The 16,078-nt window shown below is 44.9% G+C and overlaps 1 protein-coding gene across 2 annotated transcripts in view; it reads left to right on the top strand.

Moving 5' to 3' along the window:
- LOC119978331 (solute carrier family 41 member 1-like) overlaps positions 1–15,810 on the top strand; it is a 72,414-nt gene extending 56,604 nt beyond the window's left edge. For both annotated transcript variants that reach the window (XM_038819893.1, XM_038819894.1), the window contains exons 8-11: positions 668–747; positions 3,120–3,254; positions 9,148–9,296; positions 11,300–15,810. In XM_038819893.1, the coding sequence (XP_038675821.1) occupies positions 668–747; positions 3,120–3,254; positions 9,148–9,296; positions 11,300–11,485 (550 nt within the window). In that variant the 3' untranslated portion in view covers positions 11,486–15,810. The remainder of the gene's footprint in view (positions 1–667; positions 748–3,119; positions 3,255–9,147; positions 9,297–11,299) is intronic.
- The last annotated feature ends 268 nt before the right edge of the window (positions 15,811–16,078 follow it).

Raw genomic sequence — 16,078 nt, 5'->3', positions numbered from 1 at the left:
ACGTCCTTTCCAAACATTTTTTTAAATTTCTGTTGAATTTTCTTTAAAGAAATACATTTTCTTTATGTAAGCAGATTTCTATTGGGCTTACATTCTCTGGAATTTAGAACAATGAGAGGTGGTCTTATTAGAACATAGTAAATTCTGAAGACTTAACCGGGTAGGTGCCGAGAGGCTGGATCCTCTAGTTGGAGAATCTAGGACTAGGGGCCAAAGCCTCGGCATATGTAGTTGGTCATTTTGGACCGAGGCCAGGAGACATCTCTTCGCCTGAGCGATGTGAATCTTCGGAACTCTCTATCCCAGTCATTGAGTAGGTTCAAGATTTGTGGACGTTCTGGGCAGCAAATGGTACGGGGATGGAAGAATCGAGCACAAGTCATGTCATGATATTGAATGGTGGAGCAGACTGGAGGCACCACGTGGTGTAACCCTGCTTCTATCTATCACGCTCTTGTGTTCTACCAAGCAAACCTCCTGCCTGGTTCATCGTCAAATTCCTACGATTGCACTTTAGGATTTTCTTGTCAACTTTCATGAATTTGCTGGGATTGCTGCTATTCTCTTTATTTGTTTTTTGTAATAGTCATTGCGCGGTTAAATTTTAACTTGTTACAAAACGTTTATCTGTGCTGTGTTGTAACTGCGCAATATGATTGTGTTTCAGTGTTGGTGGACTGATTTTAGACAAAACTGTATCGGATCCAAACTTTGCTGGGATTGCTGTCTTCACTCCAGTCATCAACGGCAAGTACATTTATTCATCTGCTGCCAATGTTTGTCAGTTGTGAGGCTCAGGTGAAAAAAAAACATATGGACGCAGGGAAGTCGGTCTTATCTTCGGGTGGGGGGGGCTTAGGTGCTATCTTCCGGGGGCGGGGAGGGAGGAAGATTGCCAGGAAAAGTACAGGCACTGGTTGCAGAATGGTGTATTGGCTGGGCTGGGCAGTGTACAGCAGGCGGTGCCATCTCCTAATTTATAAGGGGAGAAAGAAGAACACTTGTTTCCGTTGGAATGTTGGAAACCTCTGCGGATTTGACCAATTACGCTTGCAGATCTTCACTAAGCAGACACCAGTGATGTTTGGTAAATAAGTGGGCAGCGGCGGAGGTTGAAAATCTTCCACTGTGGACTCTGGCATCAGAATGCACTGTAAACATTGTGGTCCCTCCATTAACCCTGTGTCTGTTTCTCTGAATTCCCAGTTATCCATCAATTTTTTATTGTGTTTTTTTTTGCAAGTGTTGGGGAACCTGCAAGCGATAGAGCGTCAAATTTTTAGGCACCTGTAAAATATGTTCTACTTGGCCTGTTGAGGATCGAGACAAATTGGGACCCTAGGGCGTTTGGCTAATAGACAGAGTGGAGGGGGGGTTGAGGGTGGGGGGGGGGGGGGGGGGGGGGGGGGTGTGGACACGACCAGGATCTGTGACAGTTGCAAGCTCCTTGAACGCTTTAAGGCTGGGAAGGAGAGATTTATGTTGTCCCAAAGAATCGAGGAATACGGGGAATGGGCAGGGAGGTGGCGTTGAAGCCCAAGGTCAGTCATGCTCGTATTAAATGGCGGGGCAGGCTCGGCGGGCCCTGTGGTCTACCCCTGAACCATTTGAGTGGCTCAACTCGGAAGGCTGTAATTTAACACTCCCGCCAGTGGTGGCGCAACATCTTGGTTTCATGTCTCGACTTGTCGACTGCATGGGGCTGTAGGCCCTTCCCCCACTCCAAAGAAGCCTGCATCTCAAGTCAATTTTTAAAAATATATATATATAATTTTTATTGGAATTTTTTACAGAAAATATAAAACGTAACGACAAACAATGAAATGCAACAAAATAACCCATAATAACTGTAACACCCCCAGACCGTATCGACGCATATATCCCATCCCCCACCCCCCCCCCCCCAACCCCAATGAACAACAGAAGAACTTAAAAATAAATTTAAATTAAATAAACAAACATAGTCATCGTCCGCCCCCCCCCACCCCCTTCCCCAAACACCTTTTCCCTCCCCCTTCCCCCCAACCCCCCCGGGTTGCTGCTGCTACTGTCCCCGTACCCTATCGTTGAGCCAGAAAGTCGAGAAAAGGTTGCCACCGCCTAAAGAACCCTTGTACCGACCCTCTCAGGGCGAATTTGATCTTCTCTAGCTTAATGAAACCCGCCATGTCATTGATCCAGGTCTCCACGCTTGGGGGCCTCGCATCCTTCCATTGTAGCAAGATCCTTTGCCGGGCTACTAGGGACGCAAAGGCCAGCACACCGGCCTCTTTCGCCTCCCATCTCAAGTCAATTAACCATAGATTTTACTATTAATAAATAAGACTCGTAGGGTAAAAGTAAGCATTTTCTTTTAAATGCGGATTCAATCACACCCGAGCATATAGTCCAATTAACCTCCTTACCTGAAAACTACATTGGCTCTGATCCCTTGTGAGCAAACTGTAGGAAGGTGAACAGTCATATATTAAATATTTCTTTTTTTAATTTAGAGTATCCAATTCTTTTTTTCCAATTAAGGAGCAATTTAGTGTGGCCAGTCCACCTACCCTGCACATCTTTGGGCTGTGGGGATGAGACCCAGGCAGACTCGGGGAGAATGTGCAAACTCCACACGGACAATGGCCCGGGGCCGGGATCGAACCCGGGTCCTCGGTGCCGGGAGGCAGCAGTGCTAACCACTGTGCCGCCCAAGTTTCTCACTGAACAAACTTAGCCACTGAAATGTCTTTGAGACATTGATAAATTCAAGCTATCAAGCAAGGTGTGACACCGATGACGTGAGAAGGTATTGGGATGGATGAGCAAAAGCCTGGGCCTGAGGGATAGGTTTTAAGGAACAGAGAGGATTTCTTCCTCAAACACGCGCTGCTGCGTTTCAGTCGGCGCATTTTATTGATGCTTCCATTGTTAGAAAACAGTGTGTCCTCTAACCTGCTGTGAACATTGCCACGGGTCATCTATCAGCACCAAGGATGAAGGTTAGACCAAAGTTGAGAAAACGTTTGAAAAAGCTGTGTTTTTTTTTTTAAATTCTGATTAGAATGAGATTCCTCTGAAAAACGAGATGAGTTGTCGGCCTCTGTCTTTATCCTTTGTGTTCTTCCCTCCTTCCTCAGGTGTTGGCGGCAATCTAGTAGCAGTACAGGCCAGTAGGATTTCTACCTACCTCCACCTCTCCAGTATGCCTGGCGCAGCGCCGGAAAACCCGCACAAGACCTGCCCGAGCCCTTGTCGCACTTTCTGTAGTTCAGGTGAGAGCCCCTCCTTAAATGGCCAATAATCCACTAAAGTACCAATTTCATCCCTCGAGCAGTCCACAGTTCACCATGCTGCAGCTAACGAGGGCCATGTGTATGTGTGTGTTCTTTGAAAAGCCCAAGTAAAGGGCCATGGGCGTCAGTAAATTTGGAATGGAAATCCGACAACGTAAATTGATTAGATGATGGGTTTGGTTCCAGCATTGTTGCATCTGTTCTGATGAGTGCAAGGTGAAAACTTCGACAGCACGTCTCCTTTTTTTTAGCGATACTCTTAAGCTCTGTATTACCAAATGTTATTAGACTGTAGAGGAGAGCAGGTAGATTGCCACAGTTTTGAGGTAGAAATGTTGTGAAAATTCTTGATTGCAGCAGATTGGATTAAGTTGGATTTGTTTATTGTCATGTGTACCAAGGTACAGTGAAAAGTATTTTTCTGCGAGCAGCTCAACAGATCATTAAGTACATGGGAAGGAAAAGGAATAAAAGAAAATACAGAATAGGGCAACACAATATATACAATGTAACTACATAAACACTGGCATCGGTTGAAGCATACATGGTGTAGTGTTAATGAGGTCAGTCCATAAGAGGGTCATTTAGGAGTCTGGTAACAGCGGGGAAGAAGCTGTTTTTGAGTCTGTTCGTGCGTGCTCTCAGACTTCTATATCTCCTGCCCGATGGAAGAAGTTGGAAGAGTGAGTAAGCCGGGTGGGAGGGGTCTTTGATTATGCTGCCCACTTTCCCCAGGCAGCGGGAGGCGTAGATGGAGTCAATGGATGGGAGGCAGGTTTGTGTGATGGACTTGGCTGTGTTCACGACTCTCTGAAGTTTCTTGCGGTCCTGGCCGAGCAGTTGCCATACCCAGGCTGTGATGCAGCCAGATAGGATACTTTCTATGGTGAAGATGATAAACAACCCTCGGTACCAATAAGCAAGAGAACACTACATAGTCACGTTGTCCTTTTTTTTATCACCAAGCAACAAGTAGCACAAAACGTATGAAATTGCTCAATTTCTTAATTCTACCAATTGTTTCCTCCACATTGAGGAGGGAGGAATGTAACATACCAACAGACCCAAGGAACAGTCTGAAACTTACGTTTACTGGTGAATAACCCCTAGCCTCTCTTCATACATACAGTCAGCAAAACACCTTGTAGAGAGAGCTGTGAATATAAATCATACATCCTGTCTCTCAAAGGCGTGCCATTTTACAGTTCTGCCACTTCCATTCTGGTTGGTAAGGAAATCGCTTGATATACAATGTTCAGTACTAATTAAGTATCAGTTTCTCAGCGCTGACTAATTTGAGCGCTTGATTTGCTTTTTAGGAACTGGTAGCCTCTTGGATCATCTGTCTATTTTAAACAGTTTGGTTGGTACCTGTGTTGTGGAGCTGGCTGATTCTGTAACCGAGCGTTATTTAATTTGAACCAGAAGAGGGCACCAATCTTTCAGTTGTCCACATGTTTCCTAGATATTTATACGTTCACTGTGAGTCACTGGCAATTGTACACCCTCATAGAACATAGAACAGTACAGCACAGAACAGGCCCTTCGGCCCTCAATGTTGTGCCGAGCCATGATCACCCTACTCAAACCCACGTATCCACCCTATACCCGTAACCCAACAACCCCCCCTTAACCTTACTTTAATTAGAACACTACGGACAATTTAGCATGGCCAATCCATTTTTATGTTTCAGACGGCAAAGGGGTCCCCGAGGCTTCTCCGATTTGGTGTTCAGCCTGAATTGAGTAGATGTGTAACAAAATAATAATAATCGCTTATTGTCACAAGTAGGCTTCAATGAAGTTACTGTGAAAAGTCCCTAGTCGCCACATTCCGGCGCCTGTTCTTGGAGGCCGGTACGGGACCTAAACCCGCGCTGCTGGCATTGTTCTGCATTGCAAGCCAGCTATTTAGCCCCCTGTGCTACACCAGCCCCAAAAGGCTTTGAGGCAGCCTCGAATGGGTCCATTTTACACCTCCAACCCCGTCTCCTTCACCCACCCCCCACACCCCAAGCTAAACTGCATACCCACACGAGAAGTCAGTCGTCGTCACACCTGCCCATAGCTCCTTTAGAACCGACTGCTGCTGAATCGAAGAGACTCCTCTGCTCCGTTGTTGCCAGAGCTGTGTAATAGTGTTTTTTGACTGTAATTCTCCATGTAGACAGAGAGTTTTGGGGGTGGGGAAAAGGAGGACTATCCTGCATAATTGGAACGGGGTGTGCATATTGTTTTGTGTATAAGTCAATAGGCCCCCCTGCTGCCCTGCCACCCCTTTTTATATTTTCCTCCCTTCCCTACCTTGGTTTGTGTGTGTGTGTGTGTGCGTCCGCGTCCGCGTGAGTGCATGCCCTCATGTGAGCACCCCATGCCAGCTCTGTTTAGGGTTGGGTGTGAGCTAAACAGCTGGCTTGTAAGGCAGAACAAGGCCAGCAGCGCAGGTTCAATTCCCGTACCGGCCTTCCCGAACAGGTGTCGGAATGTGGTGACTAGGAGCTTTTCACAGTAACTTCATTGAAGCCTACTCGTGACAATAAGCGATTATTATTATTATTATTATTATTATTCTGGCCTCGGTGACTGTGCGGAGTTTACACTTTCTCTCCGTGTCTGCGTGGGTTTCCTCCGGGTGCTCCAGTTTCTCCAAAGATGTGCAGGTTAGGGTTAATTGGCCGTGCTAAATTGCCCCTTAGTGTCCAAAGGTTAGCTCGGGTTACAGGGGTGAAGCGGGAGTAATGGACCAAGGTAGAATCCTCTTTCAGAGGGTTGGTGCAGACTCTATGGGCTGAATGGCCTCCTTCTGCACTGTAGGTAGCCTATGATTATTTCTCTAGATTCTGTTGTTTGTCTGTTTTCAACTCGGTTCTGTTTCCCAAATCTAAAGTCTTAATTTATTTTTTGGTTAGGGCAGCAAGATGGCGCTGTGGTGAGCACTGCTGCCTCACGGCGCCGAGTTCCCATGTTCGATCCCGGCCCCAGGTCACTGTCCATGTGGAGTTTGCACATTCTCCCCGTGTCTGCGTGGGTCTCACCCCCACAACCCAAAGATGTGCTGGTTAGGTGGATTGGCCACGCTAAATTGCCCCTTAATTGGAAAAAAATAATTGGGTACTCTAAATTTAAAAAAAAACCTTCTGACTCTGAGGTGCTACCACTAAGCCAAGATGGATCCTTAAAATATGCAACTTGCAAAAAAAGATGGAAAAATATGTTCCGTTCAGTCCATGACCATGAAGGGAATGAATAAATAGCACAAAACTGATGAATAAATTGGTTGTTTATTTTTTACCAAGTCGTTTTTCACTCGACAGGGTGCACGTACCACAGAACTGACCACGTTGAGCAAATTGCTCCCTGTGAATTTTGCCTGCCAATTTTCCTCTTCTGACGCATGTACCAACAGAAGCATTGTTAACCACACAGAAAAATTACACACTTTAAGAAGCACTCAACCACCCCATTAAATTGTTCAATTTCCTCCTGAAAACCCTGCCCATCCGTCCGGAGTTTACTTTAGACATTTCTCCTTTATTTTGCTGTTTGAACTTCCAGACATATTTGGTTGATTTATTGGGCGGGAATCTGTGGTGGGACCCGTTGCGAGCGGGAACGGAGAATTTGGTGTTCCAGCCGAAACTCCACTAACTTTCAGCAGCACTTGAAAATCCCAGCCGTGAATGAGGACGGAAGATTTTGGCTATTGTCTGTGTGCGAGCATGCGCCTGTCTCGGATTGCTTCTCTCTCTCGCTGCCCAAAAACCAGGATTTCCATTCACCCTGTTCCCATGGTAGCCAAAATGCACAGCCCCAAGCCTAGACAAATGAATGTGGCAGATTGGAAATGTAAATTGGTGTGCGGCACGGCGGCGCAGTGGTTAGCACTGCTGCCTCACTACGCCGAGAACCCGGGTTCGATCCCGGCCCTGGGTCACTGTCCGTGTGGAGTTTCCACATTCTCCCCGTGTCTGTGTGGATCTCACCCCCCACAACCCAAAAGATGCGCTGGGTAGATGGATTGGACACGCTAAATTGCCCCTCAATTGGAAAAATGTTTTTAAAAAATGTAAATTGGGCATGTTCTAAATGAGTGACTGATTGATGGAGCCAGCTTGTTGCAATTGGCAGTGGTGGAAGATCCTGCTTTCCGGGAAAGACCAGAAAGCCCTGCCCTATATCGTTCAACATCAGTGAAGTATGTAACATTTTTACCACCAGTCAGTCAGATGATGCATCGCACAAGCTGCTGGTGTACTTAGGGTGTACAGGACTGTAGTAAGATTCAGAAACTGCCTGAGACCATCATGTTTCACCATAGTCTATTGAACTGAAATTGGTGCCAAATGTTCTTGGATGACACTTTTGTGGGTTGCGTCCCTAACTTTAAAATGTGCTGTATAAACATTGCTGAAAAGGCTTAAAGCATTTTTGGGGCAGATTCCAACTAATTCTTCATCATGGACGCCAGACATTACTCTTGTCCATTAGTGGACAGTGGCGAAAACTATTTCTCCCATGCCTCCTTTTATGGAAGAACTTCTTCACCCAAAGGGTTGTGAATCTATGGAATTCCTTGCCCAGTGAAGCAGTTGAGGCTCCTTCATTACATGTTTTTAAGGTAAAGATAGATAGTTTTTTGAAGAATAAAGGGATTAAGGGTTATGGTGTTCGGGCCGGAAAGTGGAGCTGAGTCCACAAAAGATCAGCCATGATCTAATTGAATGGCACAGCAGGCTCGAGGGGCCAGATGGCCTACTCCTGCTCCTAGTTCTTATGTTCTTATGTTCCTCACTCAACCAGCATTATCATCTCAGGTACAGGTCAGCAAAATGTCAGATGTTTTTGCTACTTTAGTGGTCTTGAGATCCGATGTATCTACAGGAATAAGCAACGGTCACTAACATAAGGTTGTGATAAACAAGCTGACAGTGGAAAAACTTTGATTTATTTTTAACCGTTTAAAAGGGAGAGCACATCTTAACATTCTAAATGAAATTGGAACGGTTAACGCTAGGCAGAATTTCAAATGAAATCACAACTGGGGAACAAAAGGACCTAGATACATTTTGGGCATGTTAGGACCAATGCAAGGTAGGGTGCCTTAACAGTACCAATACTTAATAGCAGCAGTCATGGGCAGCATGGTGGCACAGTGGTTAGCATTGCTGCCTACGGCGCTGAGGACCCGGGTTCAAATCCCGGCCCTGGGTCACTGTCCGTGAGGAGTTTGCACATTCTCCCCGTGTCTGCGTGGGTTTCACCCCCACAACCCAAAGATGTGCAGGGTAGGTAGATTGGCCACTTTAAATTGCCCCTTAATTGGAAAAAGAAAATAATTGGGTACTCTAAATTTAAAAAAATAATAAAAATAGCAGCAGTCATCTCGCAGATCAAGAAATTGAGTGAAAACCTCGGAGTCATTTTAAGATACAGACGGTGTGATGCAGATGTCCGTTTCTTTGGAAGGATTTTGATGTAATCTCATCTTGTGGTTCAAATAATATGAAGCGTTTTTTTCTTGTGGTTCGTGTCTGGACAAGTTCTTCATTTAAATATTGATTTCATTTTATTTTATAGGCTGAGTTCCTCATTTGCTCAGAGATTGCTACAGTAAAGAATAACTGTTGACAGACAGTGGACTATTTCACCACTCATTTTAAGCCTAGGTTAAATCAAGGACTCCAAAGCCGAAAATAGCATTGGTCAGAAGTAGAGTAACACTCCCTCCAAACTGCATTCCCTGATGTATCCCTCCCACCCCCATATCTGTTTATTTTTGTGACTTGTGTTCGCTTTCAATCCAGAATCAGAAACTGGTGTATTTGAGTGTGTACAGTACCCATGATGATTCAGGTATCTCTATTCTTTGCAGATTTGAATTCGAGATCGGCTCGGGTCTTGTTCCTTCTAGTTGTCCCTGGACACCTAGTCTTTCTATACACCATCAACTCCATGCAAGGGGGACACACAACTCTAACGCCAATATTTATAGCATTCTACATGATGGCTGCTTTATTACAAGTACGTTGCATTTTTTTTAACAGTTGAAAGTATCTTTTCGGGTTCTATCGATGGTGGACGTTTCAAAAGTATTGTTTCAGAATGTTGTCCCAAACTATCCCAGGCGCTATTAAAATCTACACCTGGTGGTGAGCCAGTTATGAGTAACTAAACATTAGAATGTGGGTTCTGCCGTTTGATAGCACAGTTCTCAGTTTGAGCCCGAGTGTTTGGATCATAGAATTTACAGTGCAGAAGGAGACCATTCGGCCCATCGAATCTGCACCGACCCTTGGAAAGGGCACCCTGCCTAAGCCCACACCTTCACCCCCATCCCAGTAACCCCACCAAACCTTTTTCGGACACGAAGGGCTATTTAGAGAGGTCAATCCACCTAACCTGCACATCTTTGGACTGTGAGGGGAAAACGAAGCACCCGGAGGGAACCCACACGGACACGGGGAGAGGGGGCAGATTCTGCACAGAGAGTGACCCAGCCGGAATTGAACCTGGGACCCTGGAGCTGTGAAGCAACAATGCTAAGCACTGTGCACCATGCAGCCCAAATTTCATTCCCTGTCCAGGAGGTGCAAATAAAGTCAAAGTTCTTTGTCAAAGACAGGAGTCCACCTGAGAGGAGGAAGAGAAGAGAATTGGGGGAAAATCTCAGACTACACATGAAAGAAAAGGGAGGAGATAACCAAATCAAGACAGTTGCTGGGTTTCAATAAGAAAACTAAGGACTCGAGAGTATTAGAAATTGCAACAAAGAATATGCATTAAAGTAGATAAACTAACCAGGTTCTAGGGAGAATGTTTTGATGCATAATTTAGAGTTTTGATGATCTAATTTGTGCAGAATGTGGGCTGCAGTCCACTTTCAGTCATCTCTGGTTACGGAAATGCCAAAGAAAATGATTGCAGCAGAGTTGTCCTAGACGCTGCAAGTTTTGGCTAAGTATTAGCCCCTGCTCAAAACCTGGTAGACAGATAGCTGAGAAAGGGGCGGCACGGTGGCGCAATGGTTAGCACTGCTGCTTCACGGCACCGAGGACCCGGGTTCGATACCGGCCCCGGCTCACTGTCCTTGTGCACTTTGCACTTTCTCCCCGTGTCTGCATGGGTCTCACCCCCCACAGCCCAAAAAGATGTGCAGGGTAGTTGAATTGGCCAGGCTAAATTGCCCCTTCATTGGGGAGAAAAAGAATTGGGTACTGTACATTTATTTTTTAAAAAGATAAAAAGCTGAGATAAATACTAATCCATTAGACGAGCCCTCCCTTAAAATGAAACAATCACCACTTTTGTGACTAGTTGCTATAAATATACATAACTTTGGTCCAGTGTGGTGTAGATCTGGAATATGTATTTGGTAGCATAATGGTTGTGTTATTTGACAAATAACCCTGAGGCCTGGATTAATGACCCGTGGACGTGAATTCAAAACCCACAGTGGCGACTGGAGAATTTAAATTGAGCGAGTTAAATAAAATCTGGAATAGAAAGCTTGGATCAGTAACAGGTGTCCATGAAACTACTGGATAGTCATCATTCAAAATCTGGTCGGGAAGGAAGTCTGCCACCATGCCTGTCCTGCTTTTTTATATATATATGACTTCAGACCCAAAACCATTTGATTAACCCTAAACTGCCCTCTCAGGGGCTGGGTTAGCTCACTCAGCTAAATCGCTGGCTTTTAAAGCAGACCGAGCAGGCCAGCAGCACGGTTCGATTCCCGTACCAGCCTCCCCGGACAGGCGCCGGAATGTGGCAACTAGGGGCTTTTCACAGTAACTTCATTGAAGCCTACTCGTGACAATAAGCGATTTTCATTTTTTTCATTTTCAAACGGCCTGGCAACCTACTGGGTTGTATTCAAGGGCAATTAGGAATGGGTAATAAATGCTGACCTTGCCCGTGACACTCACTGCCCTTAAGTAAATGATGCTGAGATGCTAAACTGTTTTAGAAGGAATAATGATGGTCTGATGAAATAGGACATGTGATTTTATGTTGTGACACAGGTGCTAATTCTCCTCTATGTTGCGGATTGGATGATTCACTGGATGTGGGGGCGTGGCATGGACCCGGATAATTTCTCAATCCCCTATCTGACGGCACTGGGTGACCTGTTGGGGACAGGGTTCCTGGCACTCAGTTTCCACATTCTCTGGTTAATTGGTGATCGAGACACCGATGTTGGCGACTAAAGTGAAGGTCCCTCATCAAAATGGGGAGTAAAATCGTCAAGTGCAATTCGATGAAGGTGACGTCAATGAAATCTTACACTATGAAGACTGTGTTTCATGTACAACCCCGTGTGCGAAACAACTAACGGGGACGTATCTGCGTGGACTACAAATACTGCTCGATCAGGAGAGATCTCAATGTGTATTAAAACTAGATTCTGCAGCCGGGCAAGACTTGGTAAACTGGACACCTGACTTCAGAACTGCAAGCTGCTCATTTGAATTAACGGTGTTTAATTTCTTTTGTACTGGGAGGTGCAACCTGGTATTTGGACTTTGAGAACTATATATTTTGTTTTCCTTGAATGCAAAGAACAATCTTCCTGGGGCTTCTTGTTGTCTCAGTTGGTCGTCTGAGGGGGGATATTCTGGAATAACAGGGTGGGGATGTATATTTTACACTTTTTTTTAAAAAAGGGACAATTGTGAATTCACTGATTGTGATCAGTGTTGCAGGTATAAGTGTGCTTCAACTACATTGCTGGGTGTGGAAGAAGGGTCTACAATGTATCTAGCTTATTTATTTATATATAATATATAATATAATATGAAATATATAACATATGTTATATACAATATAGTATATTATATATAAACGATATGTTATGTGTATATGTGAATATACATTTTTATTGCCTACTGTTTGTTAGAAGCTGCCAGCTCTGAAGTCGACAACACTTAAAATCGTATCGGTGTTCCTAATGAATTATTTTTCGTGCATCCGCACTTAACCAGCTGTCCAACATGGGCCTAGTGTAGATGGAGAAGCTCTCTTTCTTTCTTTCTCTTTCCCCCCACCCTCCCGAATGCTTCTAACCGCTTTCGTTCCTCCTTTGCATGGTTAAGCCTAAGCTTATACCTCTATTAAAAGACACCCAACCCCCATCAATGCTGAAGTAGAAAGTAGCCAGCTGGTTAACCCCGGCCAGGGCTTTGGGCACAGAAAGTGGGCCCGGCTCAAATTAGGTGGGCTGAGCCTGTGTTAGGCATTGTACAGTTTGATTGGCTTTGCCATTAAAATAATCTGACGGGTGGCACAGCGGCACAGTGGTTAGCATTGCCGCCTACGGCGCCGAGGACCCGGGTTCGAATCCCGGCCCTGGGTCACCGCCCGTGTAGGGTTTCCACATTCTCCCCGTGTCTGCGTGGGTTTCGCCCCCCACAACCCAAAAGATGTGCAGGCTAGGTGGATTGGCCACGCTAAATTGGGGGAAAAAAATATCTAAATTTAAAAAGAAAAAAATAACGTGACGCCCTCCTTGGACTGGACTCCAGGCTCTGGTCTAGATGTAGAATTTTAGGCTGGTGTGTTTCATTTTGTGTTGTGAATTATTTTGAAAATTTTATAGCATTCAACCAATAAGTGCCAGCAAAATGTTAACATGCCTGTTTGACTGGAGCCAGAGTTCTCACCATTGGCCATCACGGGAAGGAAATTGTGCTGTTCTCACAGTAGTCGCATTTAATGAGTGACGGCTTAAGTCCTGCAGCCTGATCTGAATTTATTGAATTTCTCATGTACACAGGTGGCCGCAGAGCCCTCCCATTTTAAACAAACAAAAGTCAATGGCATCCCAACCATATTGTTGACTCAGCTAATGTCTAGTTGTCTTGGACCCGTCCGGGACCCATTGTCACACACAGCCTTTTTGCGAGGCGTCTCTGAATCGGACTTATTTAAAATCTGACAAACCATTGCACTCATTCAGTGGACCAAGTCCTTTATATCGGGCATGACGGTCACATAAGCAGAATTGTACCCCACAAAATTACTGTTGCTTCCAATAGGAGCTGTAATTCTCAATTGAATATATCCTGACTCCCTGACTGCACAGTGATGCAGCTAATTGTAGTAAATCGGAAATTGCCGAGTGTGTTTTGGCAAAGGCAAATAAATTTCTGCGTATCTCGGCCCCTGCTACACCATCATTGTTTAAGGGATGTGTGACGCAGAACCCGTAATCTATCCCTTTTTTTCTTTTAAATTGCACTTTTCTTCATAGCTTGTAAAGATTATTGTAACGGGGAATTAATCATGTTGTGAAAAGATGGAGAATAGCCCATGGGATTTCAAACATACAAGTTTTACGCTTCTCCCCACTTTCTCTATGTTCTTATCATGACTGATTTACAGTGTTGTTTATGGACCTTTACTTATGGCGAGATAGTTGAATGGTTTATCATTGATATCTTCAGTCACCTTAATCAGTTCCTTTGTTTCCCCCCCCCCTTGATTTGGACTTTAATTATGCAGAGGGTGATTTATGACTTATGATTTATGGACTTACATTAACACTGCAATGAAGTTACTGTGACAAGCCCCTAGACGCCACACTCTGGCCTCTGCTCGGGTACACGGAGGGAGAATTTAGAATGTCCAATTCACCTAACAAGCACGCCTTTCGGGACTTGTGGGAGGAAACCAGAGCAGCCGGAGGAAACCCACGCAGACACTGGGAGAACTTGCAGACTCCGCACAGACAGTCACCCAAGCCGGGAATCGAACCTGGGACCCTGGCGCTGTGAAGCAACAGTGCTAACCTCTGTGCTACCGTGCTGCCCATTTGAAATGTTGTGTTGACTTTAAGCAGTTTAAGCTCTTAAAGCTGCTTAAAAACGGGAAAAGCTTTACCTAAAATCATATGAATGTAATCCAATTTTGTAAATCATTGAACAACTTTGTATAATGTCACTAAAATCTTCATTGTGGGTGCCTCCTCATTGATGTGTTTGTGCAGATACAGCTTATCATCGTAAGCTGGAGCTGTCAGCTGAGCTCTTATCTTGATATAAACGGGGTCACGGAAAATGCGAACCTCTGATCTAATTGACCCAAGGTTACCCCAAGCCTTCCCAGTAACCTCAACGCATTTTGTTTGTTGAAAGCACCTTTTGGGTGTGGACCCTGCTGCAGCTCATCCTGGTAGGAATATGTCAGGTGACTCTGAATTTCCACCGAACACAAAGTCATGGACCATAAGAATATACAGTGTCCACGCCACGATTGCTTCATATTATTCCCAGTTCCTGATTGACCCGGAGGCCATGTTCTGGGGAATAATGGATCAGATGCATCAAAATCGTGATCTTTCTCTTCCCTTTCTCTAGGGGCGAAAAAAAAAAGCTTAAATTATGTTGAAAAGGTCAAGTGTTTCACTTTTTTTGGTATTTTAAAAATAATGTTAGAAGAAGCATGTCCCTGGGCATCTCCTTCCCAACAAGTAAATGGACTGAGAAGCACTCTGGAACAGTCTACAAGTGTTTTGATGACAGTTATTAAATATTTCTGAATGAATTGAATCTATATGATGAATGATTGCACACTCTTATGTGAACTTATCAAATGAAGGGTTTAATTATTTTATTTTGCAAGACTAGAGTATATTTTAAAATTGTTTTGGGCCTTCCTTGGCTTTTTGACTGGTATATTAAAAGAGAGAAAATTGACAACTTAATTCTGTGATCGTTCTGTTCGTTGGTGACTGCTGATTATGAAGAAAATCTGGACAGCTACGCTGAATCTGCTAATTCACAATTGTTCAAATCATAGAATCCCCACGGTGCCCAAGGATGCCGAACCCGAGTCTGCATTGGCCCTCTGAAAGAGAACTCTCCCTGGGCCCACTCCTCCGCCCTTCCTGCCCTATCCCTATAACCCCACAACCTTATCTGCACATCCCTGCTCACTCGAGGCGCAAATTAGCAGGGAAAGTCCACCTCACCTGCACATCTTTTGGACTGTGGGAGGAAACCAGAGCACAAGGGGGAAACCCACGCAGACACGGGGGAGAGCGTGCAAACTCTACACAGACGGTCACCCGAGGCCGGAATCGAACCCCCGGGGTCCCTGGTGCTGAGGCAGCAGCGCTAACCACCGTGCTTCCCCGAATGCTCAAATACAAAATGTATTCAGTGCAATCGTTGAGTAGGTTTTAAGACTTAACTCCCCTGAGAAAGTCGCGCTTCATTTATCAAAGCTTTAACTGAAGAGTTTGTGATTTTTTTTTTGGCTGTGCACTTGTTACTTTGGTCAGTGGAACGTGATCTATAAAATGTGCGGCCCAATCACAATGTTTGAACCGCGAGCAAACTGCGTTTGTTTTGTCCCAACTTCGTTCTTGTACAGTGAATGAAATTTCTTCCAGATCCAGCTCTGCCGTGCTCAGTGTTCTGATCCAGTTTCCTGCATAGTATGTCCAAATTTAATATTTATATTCTAATTTGCCAAGATGTTGTGAATGTTTTGGGGAGCCTGTATTTGATAAAATAAACTGTCATACAATGATGACCTGGTTTTATTTTAATTCATCTTTGATTTTATTCCCCCCCCCCAAGTCGGCTACATTTTACGATCGGTACCTAGGCATTGAACAATTATTTAAAAACTCCTGGGGTGGGGCAGCATGGTGGCTCAGTGGATAGCACTGCTGCCTCATGGCACCGAGGTCCCAGGTTCGATCCCGGCTCTGGGTCACTGTCCATGTGGAGTTTGCACATTCTCCCGGTGTTTGGGTGCGTTTCGCCCCCACAACCCAAAACATGTACAGGGTAGGT

Source organism: Scyliorhinus canicula, chromosome 15 (assembly GCF_902713615.1).
Source record: "Scyliorhinus canicula chromosome 15, sScyCan1.1, whole genome shotgun sequence".
NCBI classification, from domain to species: domain Eukaryota; kingdom Metazoa; phylum Chordata; class Chondrichthyes; order Carcharhiniformes; family Scyliorhinidae; genus Scyliorhinus; species Scyliorhinus canicula.
The sequence above is the reverse complement of the archived record's forward strand: the minus strand, read 5'-3'. Positions and strand labels throughout refer to the sequence as shown.